We start from the raw sequence: 15056 nt of genomic DNA, 5'->3' as shown, positions 1-15056 counted from the left end.
CTACTACATTGTGGATTCTACAAAGAGCTAATCCCTTTTCCACATTGAATTTCAAGAGGGGGCAAAGCGGTCAAGGAGCAACAGAACGATTGTTTCCGGCATAGCATCTTCGTTTCTTTCTGTTGTTGTCGCTGGTGATGAAGAAGGAGAGCCATGTTGTTTCAGTTCTTGGCTTTTCTCATCAGTTTTCCTAAAACTTGATAGGAATGGGTTTTTGGCTCTCACCTTTGCAAACATTCCTCTCCCTGATTCTCCAATGCAAACTTCACCTGCAGCTCCCATTTTTTTCTCTTAACACTCAAAATGTCTTTTCTTTTCTTTTTTTTACTTTTTTTTCCTCCTCTTCGATAGAGTGTATTTATATAGGAAAGAGTAATGAAGGTTGAAGTTCATCACACACACAAACAAACACAGTGGGGAGATATTTATTTTGGAATAGCATGAAAAATCAATGTGTGGTTATTCTGCAATAGGAGAGGAGGGTCAAGAAAAGCATGCTCACATGGTAAGTGTGAATCTATAAGTGAAAAGAATATAAAAAAGGAATCATGCTTGTGCATATAAAATTGTGGAGGGAGGCTTGCTACCATTCATTTGTTGAAATTGATAGACGCTTTTGTCACATATACATATGGGCTTCAAAAGGGCAAAAAAAGAAAAAAAGAAAAGAGATATTTATTGGGCTTTATTATAGAGTTAATCAGCAGTCAAGATTTTTTGCACAACTCAATATCGAGTGGTTCCCACTATAAACTAATAAGAGTTTTCAATGTCACAAGCTTCACTGAAAGACGATTGCACACCAAATATCTCATCCGAGTATAATATTTGACAAGAGCGAGCTGGAATATCGAACAAGGGGGTGTAGCGCTCGCTTCGCATGCGAGAGGCACAGGGTTTTTGATTCCCTGCACCTCCATCTCCTTTTTTCACTCTTATCACCAGAAATGTATTTTGTATGTTTAAAACAATTATCATTTTTATTCATCAAGATAATTAGTTTTAACATACTATTCACTGTTATATGAGAAAGACAATCAGTTTTTAGAGCTAAAGATGAAGAAAAGCGAATAAAGTTTCCGTATTTACGATCTTATAATTTGTTTGCATCAACTCCAATGTAGCCCATGTAACGTTTGACCAAGTGGTACAACAAGTCAACGAATTAAGTTGCATCGAGATTTTAAAATTACCAACTAGAAGAACTCTTTGTTTAATCCTCCTTGCTTGCTCATCAAGAACTGGCGCGGAATCTGTTAACTCAACATGCCCAATAAAAAATAATGAACCTCGATCTTGACTTTTATAAAAACCAAGCACAGCTCTCCAATCCCAACTCACACACATGGCTTCATGGGCCCGAATCCGCCTCTTGTGGCGGTGGGCCGTCGTTCTCTGCGGCGTGGCCGCCCTCCTCACCATCCAACTCAACGCCCTCTTTGCCGAATACAAGAAGGTATCAAGCTTGATGGCGCTGCAATCCCCCCTCCTATCCATCCAAGAGCTCGATCAAGTCGAGTACCTCACCCTCCTCCCCCCTCTCGGCCTCAAACACCCTCAAACCATCAACCTCAACCACGAATTCCTCAACCAATCCTCCCCCGCCCGCTCCCTCTTCTTCCCCAGTTCCTGGTACGGCACCCTCGATCCAACTAACACCAACACAAACGCCACCACCCGTTTCTTCTTGCCGGAAAAAATCTGGCTCGACACCGCCGGCAACCCCATCCAAGCCCACGGCGGCGGCATTCTCTTCGATCACAAATCCGCCACCTATTTCTGGTACGGAGAGTACAAAAACGGCAACACCAACCTAGCTGAATCCACCGGCACCGCCCGCGTCGACGTCATCGGCGTCGCCTGCTACTCCTCTAAAGACCTCTGGGCGTGGAAGTTCGAAGGGATCGTGCTGGCGTCTCATCCCTCCGCCACGCACGACCTCCACAAATCGAATGTTCTAGAAAGGCCTAAAGTCATATACAATGAAAAAACAAACAAATTTGTCATGTGGATGCACGTGGATGACGCCACGTACAGCAAGGCAGCGGTCGGGGTGGCTATCAGCGACCACCCGACCGGGCCGTTCACGTATGTACGCGGCACCAGGCCTAATGGCTTCGACAGCCGCGACATGACCGTGTTCAAGGACGAAGACGACGGCGCGGCTTACCTGATCTACGCGTCGGCGAGGAACAAAGAGATGCACATTAGCCGTTTGAGTGATGATTATATGGAGGTGGAGAACGTGACGGTGAGGGCGCTGATCGGGATGCACCGGGAGGCGCCGGCGGTGTTCAAGCACGGAGGGGTGTACTACATGGTCACGTCCGGGTGCAGCGGGTGGCTGCCCAACGAGGCGCTGGTGCACGAGGCCGAGTCGATGCTTGGCACGTGGGAGACTATCGGGAACCCGTGCGTGGGGGCGAATAAGGAGTACCGTGCGGCCACGTTTTTCTCGCAAGGGAGCTTCGTGCTGCCGATGCCGGGTGGGGGTGGAGGTGACCGTGGTCTGTTCATTTTCATGGCGGATAGGTGGAATCCGGCGAATTTGCGGGATTCGAGGTATATGTGGCTGCCGTTGACGGTAAAGGCGAAGTTTGAGAGGTATGGGCAGTTTCCATTGTGGTCTAAAGTGGCTATATTTTGGCATGAGAGATGGAGGGCTCCTATTAAGGATAATGGAGAGACTTATTATGTATCTAAGCCCTTTATGGCAGGGGATGATTTGTGAATTAACACCCCAATCCTCTGTTTTTCAAATGGAATTTTTATGTAATTTTTCAATTCAATGTATTATCAAAAAATATGCTACACATATAGCTCCTTTTGTTGGGTATTATAAATAGGCCACTCACCCTTAAAAGGTCTTATAAGGGTCTTTATATAGATGAGATAAGATCATCACCAAGTCGATTTTAGACAAGATTAATAGTTTTAACATTGGGGTAACAACATGGAATGTGCGAAGCAATCGACCGAATCCAGGCCCGACCCAAACTAAGGCTCTGATACGGGTGCATTGATTCACACCAGAATTTCACAATAGTACTGAATTGTCTGCTTTGGGTCAAAGACTCATGGTTTTATTCTTGGGACTTCCCAAATGCCCACCCAAACAAATGCACAGTTTTGTTTTTGGGATACTCTCAAAAGTAAGTAACGAAGTAGGGGTTGGATTTTGCTTGCAGATTTATTAAACATGAAAAAAATATATATATACAACTCAATGTATTATGTAAAATAATGGAATCAGTTGTACATTGCAAATAAAAGGAGATGCAATTGAGAAGCAAGAAAAGGACAAGATAATATAGATAGGATGTGTGTGTACAACAAACACCTTGTTGATTGATTATTCTTCCTCGACGATGGCTTCGATCCGGAGGAGGACGAAGCCGATGGCGACGCCAACGAGAGTGATGCCGTTCATGATGGCGGCGATCCGGAAGATCTCCGCGACATTACTGCAGGTGGAGGTGAGAGCGCCGCCGCCGCTCTTTCTCCCCTGCTGCTGTTTCAAAGAGCTAACTATCTTTGCAAAAGACTGGTCGCTGGTGACCGAAAGGCCTAATGATGCCACGTGGTTGTGTGCCTTGAGCCCTCCGAATGAGTTGAGCCCGTTGATGTACCTCACTCTGGTGCGACCCACGGATGGCCTGCTGGGGCCCACCACCGCCGCCACTGCCGTCACCGGAGATATAGCCGTTGCCATTTTGCTTGCAATCTGTACAATTAAAGAATGAAGGGGTAAGTAAGTGAATAAAGTGAGTGGGAATTATGAATGAATGTTGTTTGTTACCTTTGTTTGATGCAAGAAATTTGGGATGATGGGGAATTGAATGAGAGGAGGAGTTTGTATGGGAGAGATATGATGTGAGTGGGGATAAGGTATAGGAAAATATGTGAATGAGACTCATTTTTTAAGTAGTTTCCTCACCTCTTACCGGTGGCTACAAAAAAGATTGGCTATTATTGGGTCACTATTTGTACAAAGTTAATTTGTTTTTGCAACTTGCAACTATTTTCCCTTTACCTAAATTCATTTAATAATTAACAAAAAAAATTAATGTTCTATTAATAATGTCCTAATTGATCATATTATAGTCTTAAGTAATATTATTCTTATAAATATACATAGGTAATTTCAGTAAGAAACACTAGGGCTGAGGAAAAATACCGAAATGCCGAAATACCGGCCTTATCGTACCGAAAATACCGAATTTTCGGTATACCGTGATTTTTGGTACGGTATGATACCTTACCAAAGCTGAAATATTTCGGTAAGGTAAATGTATGAATTTTTATATACCGCGGTATACCGTGACATACCGAAATTCGGTATATACCGTAAAATATGAATATAATAATATATAAAGTATTTTATATATTTTTAAATTATAAAATTTATTGTGAAATATAATATAATATGAATAAAATATACTAGTATTTAATACTCGTATATTATTTAAATTACTATAAAATATAAATAGTATTCTAAAAACTCAAATATTCAATTTTCATTGATATTGAAAGTAAGCTATACCGCAAAAGTATGTTATACCGAACTTTGGTACGGCATACCAAAAATGAGGTACGATATCGGTATGAACATTCTCCATACCGAAAATTAGGTATACCGAAGTTCGGTATACCGAAAATTTTGGTAAGATACATGTATGATTTTTTCACATACCGAATTTACGATAAAGTATACGGTATGGTGGTTTCGGTAAGGTATACCGTACTTACCCACCCCCAAGAAACACCACACGTATTCCGCTTGAATCATCTGAATTGACTCAATCTCAATTTTGAAATTTCGACCAAATTTTTTATTTTTTGCATTGCACCAAAAGTAATTTACGTGTACTAGTACTATAAATTTTCTTGAGCAGTAGTATTATTTGTACTAAATGTGAAGTACTTTTTTTTTTCTCCTTCGTTTTCTATTATGTCAACAAAAATGAATAAAGGAATTCAATATTTTACCTCTCCCAAAAAGCGTGTTGCAATTGAATCAAAAGCGCACTTTCTACTAGTCGAAATGATATTGAATATTAGCACTTCAAACATTCCACTATAATCTGTTGTAGCCGTTGTAGATGAACTCGATTTCACAAGCATCCAATTCATGGCGCCAAAACGTTCTCAAAATACACCTAGCATATTATTCGACTCAAAAAATGTCGCACGCATCGATTCTCCAAAAGATCAGAGATATAAGGCCTCTGCATCAAGCCCACGCTCATATAATAATCGTGTCAAATCTCTCTGGAAATGTTTTCCTATGCAACAGGTTGATTTATGCATATGCCTCTTGCGGATTTGTATCGATATCTCAGATTATATTTTCTCAAATTATGTACAAAAATTTGGTGTCTTGGACGATTTTGCTATCTGGGCTCACGAAAAATGACCGTTTCTTCGAGGCTGCTGAGGTGTTTAATGAGATGATGGTACTAAAAATTAGGCCGAATGCGAGAACAATCGCGACTGTTTTGCCTGCATTTGGAAAGGTAGGGAGGGTCTTGTTGGGGATATCTGTACACTGTTATTGGATAAGGCGCAATTTTGGTGGTAATGTGTTTGTGGAAACAGGTTTGGTTGATATGTATTCAAAATTTGGGTGCACGAGGATTGCGAGGAATGTGTTTGACAATATGTCTGTGAGAAATGTAATCTCGTGGAATGCGATCATTTCGGGATACTCCACTAACGGATATGGAGGGGAAGCATTGTAGATGTTCAATTGGATGAAGAGGAATGGCTGCCTGGGGATATTTTTACTGTGATGAGCTTGATTAGTTTAGAGGATTTTAGAGTAGGAATAGGGATCCATAGCTTGGTGGTTAGAAGTGGATATGAGAATGATCCACTAATTAGAACGGCATTGATGGGATCGTATATAAATGGAAATTTTGTTGATGATGCTTATCGTATATTTGAGGAGATCGGTAAGAAGGACTTGGTTGCTTGGACTTTGATGTTGAGAGGGTTTTCGAAGAGTGGGAATTGGAGAAGGACCGTTGAACATTTCAAGAAGATGATGGGAGAAGACAAGATAGCACTGGATTATGTATCTGTTATAACCATGCTTTCGGGTTGCAGCTGTTTCAGAGCTTTGGAGCAGGGAAGGCGAATGCATGGTCTGGTTTTGAAGACTGGTTTGCAAGATGATCTCTTTGTTGGTTCAGCTGTAATAGATATGTATGCTAATTGTGCAAGTATGATAGATGCAAAAAGATACTTTGGAGGTATGGTAGAGAAAGATGTTGCGTGTTGGAACACGCTGATAACTGGTTATGGCATGATTGGATGTGGGAATGAAGCCATAGAAACATTCTTAAAGATGAAGGGTTCGGGTCTAAGTCCAGATGAGTCGACGCTGGTATCAGTCCTGTGTGCTTGTAGTCATGCTGGTCTGGTCGAGCAAGGGCTCCGAATTTTTGATCAAATGACCAAAGTTTGGAACTTGATTCCTAATTTGAAGCACTATGCCTGTGTTGTTGACCTTCTTGGCCGTTCTGGGCGAATAAATGATGCTTACTCACTCACGAAGAGCATGCATCTGCAACCGGGGCTTGAGATATACAGTTCTTTGCTTACTGCTTGCAAAATCCATAAGAACTTTGAGCTGGGAGACGAGATTGCTCAAAAACTTGTTGAGTTGATACCTAATGACGTGGGGCGCTATATATTGCTCTCAAACGTGTATGCTTTAGCTGGAAATTGGGATTGTGCAAGAATGAGTAGAGTATCTTTGAAATCGAACAACTTGAAGAAGAACCCTGGCCTTAGTTATATGGAGATAAATGGAGAAATGTTCACATTTATGGCAACCCAGACCGACCATCCTCACTACCTAGAGATTAGGGACTTCCTTCAAGGCTTGATCTTGAAGATAAAAGCTGCAGGATACGAGCCTGACACCGACTCTGTGCTCCTAGATGTGTCGGATGATGTGAAGAGAGATATTCTGTTTCACCACAGCGAGAAGCTTGCTATTGCTTTTGGACTGATGAGGACTAAGCCGGGATCAGTAGTTCGGATCACAAAGAATCTACAGATTTGTGATGATTGCCACTTAGCTAGGAAGTTCGTCTCCAAAGTCTATGCGCGAGTTCTGATTATAAAGGATGCCAATCGCTTTCATGTTTTTCGTGATGGCATATGCTCCTGCAGTGACTGGTGGTGAATGTTGGATGCAGAGAAAATGTTCTCTGATGTTCGATCTTGCTCTACTCAAACAAGGAGGTTTTTTTCTTTTTTTGTTGAGTATGTACAGAAGATAAAACATGTTTACTCCTTTCCAATTATTTAGAATTTGCTTGTTAGCATTTTTAGCACATTATTTTACTGCAACTAACTATCTTATTGATCTTGAAATAAAACCCAGCAAATAATATGTTCAAAGCAAGGAAAAACTGTATCACATAATGCAAACTAAGGTTAAATAAGATCACATGATCAGTTCCATGGAAATTTCAAAAGATGCTAATTACATTCTTTCATCTGAGAATGTGGAATTGCATCACTCTGTTCTCAACCAGCTCGAAAATGCAGACGTCACCTTTCTTGATGGAATGAGCATCTGCGAGGGCCTTCCATCCTCCACTCATAGCAAGACGATTGCCGCTCGTGACAGTAATAGTGACTGGCCAAGAAACCCCATCAGAGTCCACCAGCACCATTGGCTCCTTGGACAAAGACAGATGCCTTCTCGAAAAATGGTTTGGAATCACCTGCAACAAAACACATACAAGTTCTTGGTCATATCTGTTCACCAAAATTCATAAAACCATTATTCAAGTGCATCTCACCATTGTGCATTTGTGGCCAACATTGTAGCCTTTAATCTCGCGCCTGAAGAAAGGGAAAGATGAGGCGAAAGGAGGCGCGGAGGCAGCTGGCTGATCATATCTCTTGAGCCAGCCATTGCTGCCATAGATCTTCACATCAAAAGACATCCCACCATTGTATAGGAAGTGTGCCCACTCTGCTCTTCCTAAGTCGTGACTTTCGACGAAATGTGGCCATCCTTGGATGAGATAGACGCCAGCGTCTCTCTGCTCCAGCTTCGTATCCCAACTCCCACAGGGACTCCTCAGGGCCACCGTTTCATTTTCCTCGGTTGCCAAGTGTTCATCGAAAAACTTGGTTGGAATTTGCTGCACAGTTTATATGATCATGAGAGAATCAATATTAGTATAGTCAAGATTTAGAGACAAAGTGATTTTCCAACCTACTTACCAACTCTTTCAGATTTTCAAACCACATGATTTGGTAGAAGGAAGGCCTTGTGTCTGGACTTCCCCAACTTCCCTCTCCATCCTTGTCCTTCTCCATCTCAGAAAACCTTGATTAGAACCTTCAAATTAACTTGAGTTAGTGACAAAACTATAAGACACACACAAAGAGAGAAACCATGGTATGTTTGGTTGGTTTGCACAGTCAAAACATGGTATTCATGTAAGTGGGCTTTCCATGATTTTAGAGAGAGTATACTTTGGTAAAATTTGTAGACCTTTGCAGATGGAAGCCAGCAATTACATATACTTATGAGCATCAACAAAACAATGGATTGGGAATTAGAGAAACAGGAAAGCAGTAGGCTATGGTGATAAAATTGAGAGCAAAAACATCACAAAGGAGTGACAAATTCCAATTATTCTCAAACCCAAGTGAAATAAATACCAAATCAACAAGGAAGCCAGGTAAAGGTCTAAGATAGAATGAATTACCGTCAGTTGAGGAATACTGAGGAGAATCAAAGGCACACACGAGCCCAGAATTTGTTCCACCAAGGAGAATAAAAAGGGTAATTCCGGAAAGGCGAAAGTTTATCAAGTTTGGAGGCCAGAGTCTCAACCTTCATCTTTACAAGGTTAAAACTACAAGTTTTGGGGGTTTGTATTATTGGAAATGTGAATTTTGTTGAATTATTTTGAACTTGCAGTTTTCATACAGACAATGCAGGATGGGAAGAAAAAGAGAGAAAGAGCCATGCATGCACAATATAGCAATTTTTCTTTTTATGTTTAAATAATTCGATTAAGATTTTAGGTTCAACCTGCACTATAAATGAACTGATAAATCATTTTGGCCCATTACAGCTACAGTAGTCGTAATTTCAGGAGATATGTACAGGAGTTCCAAAGCCTTTTTTTCGAAATTACAAGCTGTTTAAATGTAAATATTATGGTGAAAATTTTCTGTATGCAAAAATTTTAAAAGTGGCTGACTAAAATATAATTAAATGGTTGTTTATATAGTCATCGAACATTTTGTCTAAGTATACTTTTTATTTGTCACTTCATACATAATTTCCCGTGATTATGAGATAATTGAGAAGAATGTCGAAGTTATGATATAATCAACCATCTTTTTAAAAATTTCGGTATTAACTAGAATTTAACCAAACTTGATGATTTTTTTTAGCAATTTGCAATTATTAAAAAAAACTCCACCTCTTAATCTCTTATTCATATGAATTGCTTTATCTTGAGATACAATAAAACTCTATTAACCTAGTAATAAAGTGGTCAATATGTTTTTGCTTCAGTTTTAAATTTATTGTATAGCAATTTATAAATTTGATGTTGCAATAACAAAATAAATAATTGTGAGTATTTTTGGCATTTTAATAATGATGATCAGATGATGTTGCCATGTTTGTACAACGCTGCAACCTAACGCCATTGCTTGGTGCACCTATAAAGGCTGGCCTCTGATGCAATAGAGATGTTTATTATTACTCCCAGTTGGTAGAAACAAAAAATCTTCGATAAATTCATGCAAGTTTAAAGTTGAATATGATTTGTCTTACCGAATTTGATTATAATTTGTCTTTACCGTTACCGTATTAGAAAGGAATTGTTACTTTTAAGTTATTAAAGATTTGTTTTTGTTTGAGAAAATAAAAATACTACTATCTCCGTTTCATAAAAATAAACAAAACAATACAAGTTTTAATAGTACTACCAAATTTGGTAAATTAAGAAAAAAATATAAAAAAATAAATAATTGAAGTATTATTAATGGATAATGAGAATAGTGGTCAGTGAAAAATGAGAATATTGTCAATAATGTTTACCTCTTAGAGAAAAAGCTTTTCAAAATAATTTTTTTTATTTTGGATTTTAATTTGAGATATCTTTTAGTGGAATATATTTTTTAATCGAATTATGACGTAAAGTTAACATTAGAGCATCCACTACGCTGTCCTCCCACCGTCCCTTAATCGTCCCTTATTCCGTTCCTTAAATTACTATTCATTCAATTTCATTTTTTATTTTTTTTCCAACACAATTCAATTAAAACAAACACACTTCATTAAAATTAAAATAACATTACAGCATAAAATAAAAATACAACTTAAAATAAAAAAAAACATAATTAAAATCTTAAAAAAATAAAAATGACATAATTTAAAATATAATTTTATATGGACATCCTTGAATGTTTTATGTTTCACTTTCGATGTGGGACAAAATCATTCTTGGATGTCTCTATAAAAGAGAAACAACCAAGAATGATTTTATCCCACATCGAAAGTGGAACATAAAACATTCAAGGTTGTCTCTATAAAAGAGAAGCAACCAAGAATGACTTTGTCCCACATCGAAAGTGAAACATAAAACATTCAAGGTTGTCTCTATAATCGAAAGTGAAACATAAAACATTCAAGGTTGTCTCTATAAAAGAGAAGCAACCAAGAATGACTTTGTCCCATATCGAAAGTGGAACATAAAACATTCAAGGTTGTCTCTATAAAAGAGAAGCAACCAAGAATGAGTTTCATAAATTCGCAAGCCCATCAAATATATGTGGGCTATTATGAATTTCTTGTATTTATTTATTTGTAAAAATTATTTAAATATAAAAACAATTTTTATAAATAAAAAGTATTTTTTTTTAAATTCGATTTTTTTAAAAAAATTGATTTATTGCGTCAGCGTGACGACGCCCACTCGCTGGCCGGCGAGTTGGCGTCACGCACGACGCCGGGTCGCGCCACGTCGCCTAGGCGCGTGGCGAGACGGCCCACGCTTGTCTCGGCGACATGGGGCGCGGGACGGGACGGCGAGCTGCAACGCGTCGCGCGACGGACTCGTCTCTCCGGGACGGATCGCGGGACGCCGGCGCGACGCATAGTGGATGCTCTTATGAATTTAAGATATTCAACTTTTATAGTTGCAGGAAGGAACCTCCCCTTAAGGCCATCCTCAACGCTGTCACTTATCCGTCATTTATCCGTCCCTTAACCGTCCCTTAAATTACTATTCATGGGTCTCACTATACTTTTTTACTCCATCTCTTAACCAAGGGACGGAACCTGCAACCCTCCGTCCCTTAACCGTCCCTTAAATTACTATTCATTCAATTTCATTTTTTATTTTTATTTCCAACCAAATTCAATTAAAAAAAACACACTTCATTAAAAATAAAATAAAATTACAACATAAAATAAAAATACAACCTAAAATTAAAAAAAATTAAAAAAACACCTAATTAAAATCCTAAAAAAATAAAAATGACATAATTTAAAATACAATTTTATAGAAAATAAAAAAAACTACTCCGCCGGCGAATCATCCCCCGGAGGCGGTGGAGGTGCACTGATGCCGTGAGGAGGCGGAATGCCAAGTTGTGCCGCCATAAACGCAATTCCGTTAAGATAGGCTTGGTATTGAGGAGGCGGAATGTCAAGTTGTGCCGCCACCGGCAGAGTTTTCGTCGCCGGACATTTTGTGATGAGATGTTAGATGAAAATTGGAGAGGAAATGGAGATGATTTGGGAAGAATAGATGTGTATTTGTGTGTGAAATGTGGATGAATTAGGAATATTTATAGAGTAAAAAAAATTTAAAAAAAAGTAAAAAAAATTGAAAAAACGGTAATATAACGGTAATATTACCGTTTTTCATTTTTCATTTTTTTATTTAATTCGAATTTTGTAAAAAAAATGAATTATTGCGTCAACGTGACGATGCCAACTCGTGGGCCGGTGAGTGGGCATCAGGCACCGGAGCGCGCCACGTCGCCTCGGCGCGTGGCGAGACGTCTCGCCAACCGTCACGTCGTGACGGAACGCGGAACGGGCTGAGGACGAGACGGGGCGCTGCAACACGTCACGCCGCCGTCCCGTCCCTTCGTGACGGAATACGGGCCACCCGCGTGACGCGTTGCGGGTGGCCTAATCCCACCTAGGCATGCACAAGGGTCGAAAACCGCCGGGTAGGGGAATGTATGAACCTGAACCGGCCCGCCTAGCTCCCGGCGGTTCCGGTTCCGGTTCAAAAAACCGGCGGGTTACGGGGCGGTTCAAAACCGCCGGTTTTCGGCTTGAACCGCCGGTTCCGGGCCGGTTCGACGGTTCGACGAATTGTTTTTTTTTTTTTTTGCATTTTTCAACTTTTCAATTTTAATCAACTTACATTACACTTTTCAAGTTTGTTTTTTGTATGAAATGTGAGTAAATAAAATTGAAAAAAATACGGATAAAGTTGCAATTTTATTGAAATTGCATGTTTACAAATTACACGTTACAAGTTACAACAATTACAAATTGAAAACATATGGCGGTCTTGAAGTCTTAAACAAAATTTAAATACAAATGAGACTACTAGTGAAGAACTAATTACAAATGACAAGAAACGATGTTGAAGTTCTTAAACGTATAAGTGTATTATATATATACTCTTAACCGGCGAAGAAGATCTTTCTACATAACTAAATTAAGGACACCTTTAGCAATTCAACTTTAAATGTTGAGTTTCGTCTAACAATCAACAAATATAGTAGAATTGTCAAAAGTTTCCCTCATTTAGCCGTATAGAGAAATATACTTCATCGACTAGAGTATATACAAATACAATTATGTAATTGTTTTTGCATATACAAAAACATATGGCGGTTCAACCCTAAACAGGCGGGTTGTCCACGGTTTCCGTCAGAAAACCACCGGTTTCTGACCGAAAACCGGCGGTTTCTGACCGGTTTTGCAGGCCTACACACTGACCCTACGGCCTAGCCTCTGAAAAGTTGCCGGAACCGTCAGAAACCGGTTTACCCCTCAAACCGGCGGTTTACCCCGCGAACCGCCGGTTCCAACGGCTATACTAAACCCCTACGCGAACCCTACGAACCCCTAACCTACGAAACACTATTTAACCCTTTGAACCGGCGGTTCGAACCGCCGAACCGCCGGTTCAGGTTCAATATATTGCCGAACCTGAACCGGCCATTCCGACCCTTCAACCCTTCTGCCGGTTCAACCCGCCGGTTCCGGGCCCGGTTCCGGTTCATGAACCGGCGGGCCCGAACCGGCGGTTAATCGCCGGGCCGGGTCGGTTTGTGCATTCCCACCCTTCCCTTTTCATTGATTTTCTACATTTCCTGTGATCATCTCTCTCTTCCACAATTTCACACGTAAACCGCCAATTTCAAGTTTATTTTTGGAGGTTGAAGAAGAAGCCGTTCTTTTAAGGAAATCACAGGAATAACGATACCATATTTGATTTCTGTGAGTTAATTTAATCCTATTGTTTTGAGTTTGAACACCTAATGTTTTATCATAATTGATCATACGATGTGGTTTTCTCATCGGAATTCTGTTTGATCTTCACCGAGACGTTGTGTTTATTCAATCTGAATCCGGATGATTCGTGAATTAGTATAACTGTGGTATTGAATCGTAGGCGATGAATCCGAATCCGGCGACAATGGCGGCAGCATGGATGATGATTGCGGCGTTGGCGCTGATGGCGATGATTCCGGCCTACGCCGGCGACACGAATCCGGTATTCAGCCCATGTACGGACACAAAAGTTCAGAAACACGACGGATTCACCTTTGGCCTCGCGTTTTCTTCAAGGAACAATTTCTTCTTCTACGACATTCAGCTTTCCCCCTGCGATTCTCGCCTCTCCCTCGCCATCAACGGTGCTGAGCTCTCTGTTTTCAGGCCCAAGGTTGATGAGATCACTCTGCTTACCATCAACAGCACCACCTTCGATCCTGTGAGCCTTCGTTAACTTATGTATGATTGATTCATCATTCATTTGTAGCAATTATGTTTGTTTTGTGATCAAATTAGGTATCTTCAATTGTTGTTCAGAGCAAATTAGGAGGTTATAGGTGGCTTTTGCATTCATTCATCATCCATTTGTAGCAGTTATGTTTGTTTTGTGATCAAATTAGTTATCTGCAATTGTTATTCAAAGCAAATTAGGAGGTTATAGGTGGCTTTTGCATTGATTCATCATCCATTTGTAGCAGTTATGTTTGTTTTGTGATTAAATTAGTTATCTGCAATTGTTATTCAGAGCAAATTAAGAGGTTATATGGTGGCTTTTGCATTGATTCATCATTCATTTGTAGCAGTTATGTTTGTTTTGTGATCAAATTAGTTATATTCAATTGTTATTCAGAGCAAATTAGGAGGCTATATGGTGGCTTTTGCTGGACGAAAGTATGCAGCTCGATCCATCCCTATATTCGTCGCTGACGCCAATTACATCGTCACCAGCTTCACCGTGGTAACGATCTTTCTTTCTTAATTGATAAATGAACATAAATTTAAAGGCCGCGTTGGTAGTTTGTTTGAAAATGTTGTTTGAAGTGGATATTTGATGTTGGCAGGTTCTTGAGTTCCAAAAGGGCACCCTGCAGAATTTGTACTGGAAGAAATTCGGGTGTGGGTCGTGCAGCGGGAGCTCGGTCATGTGCCTCAACAACACAGACTGCGCGGTCAAGAAGTCCAGCTGTAGAAGCAACGGAGGCTCTATCGCTTGTGATGTAGGGATACAGTTGGCCTTCTCCGGCACTGATAAGAACTACAACGTGCTCAACTCGTGGTACGAGGTGGCAAATCTCCGGCAGTACTCCCTCTACGGCCTCTACTCCGATCTGAGTAGCTCATTCAGTGGCCTCTTATGAGATTTCTACGTTGTACATTTGATATTGTATTAGCAACCTAAGCATTATCCCACAAAGTCTGAGGAATGTATTTGATGCAGAGATGCAAACCTTGCACACACACATGCATACTTGTC

General features: G+C 40.2%; 4 protein-coding genes and 1 pseudogene across 4 annotated transcripts; 3 read left to right on the top strand and 2 right to left on the bottom strand.

Annotated features, from left to right (window-relative positions):
- The first annotated feature begins 121 nt into the window (after positions 1-121).
- LOC121747981 lies at positions 122-2839 on the top strand. Its single transcript, XM_042142175.1, has one exon. The coding sequence runs from the start codon at positions 1346-1348 to the stop codon at positions 2729-2731; it is 1386 nt and encodes a 461-aa protein (XP_041998109.1). The 5' UTR covers positions 122-1345; the 3' UTR covers positions 2732-2839.
- A 332-nt stretch (positions 2840-3171) lies between these two features.
- On the bottom strand, positions 3172-3940 carry LOC121747077. Its single transcript, XM_042141057.1, has 2 exons — positions 3800-3940; positions 3172-3724 (listed from the first exon to the last, which is right to left on the bottom strand). Exon 2 carries the CDS (start codon positions 3710-3712, stop codon positions 3353-3355), a length of 360 nt encoding a protein of 119 aa, XP_041996991.1. The 5' UTR covers positions 3713-3724; positions 3800-3940; the 3' UTR covers positions 3172-3352.
- Positions 3941-5113: 1173 nt separating this feature from the next.
- On the top strand, positions 5114-7337 carry LOC121747268 (annotated as a pseudogene).
- A 14-nt stretch (positions 7338-7351) lies between these two features.
- LOC121747267 (B3 domain-containing protein REM6-like) lies at positions 7352-8885 on the bottom strand. Its single transcript, XM_042141277.1, has 4 exons — positions 8742-8885; positions 8251-8368; positions 7821-8168; positions 7352-7742 (listed from the first exon to the last, which is right to left on the bottom strand). Exons 2-4 carry the CDS (start codon positions 8344-8346, stop codon positions 7509-7511), a joined length of 678 nt encoding a protein of 225 aa, XP_041997211.1. The 5' UTR covers positions 8347-8368; positions 8742-8885; the 3' UTR covers positions 7352-7508.
- A 4525-nt stretch (positions 8886-13410) lies between these two features.
- Positions 13411-15038, top strand: LOC121748323. The gene is made up of 4 exons (XM_042142609.1): positions 13411-13525; positions 13701-14021; positions 14433-14540; positions 14644-15038. Exons 2-4 carry the CDS (start codon positions 13704-13706, stop codon positions 14938-14940), a joined length of 723 nt encoding a protein of 240 aa, XP_041998543.1. The 5' UTR covers positions 13411-13525; positions 13701-13703; the 3' UTR covers positions 14941-15038.
- Positions 15039-15056: the final 18 nt, after the last annotated feature.

This window comes from Salvia splendens, chromosome 9, assembly GCF_004379255.2.
Source record: "Salvia splendens isolate huo1 chromosome 9, SspV2, whole genome shotgun sequence".
NCBI classification, from domain to species: domain Eukaryota; kingdom Viridiplantae; phylum Streptophyta; class Magnoliopsida; order Lamiales; family Lamiaceae; genus Salvia; species Salvia splendens.
Note: the sequence above shows the minus strand (reverse complement) of the source record. Positions and strands in the feature narration are given on the sequence as shown.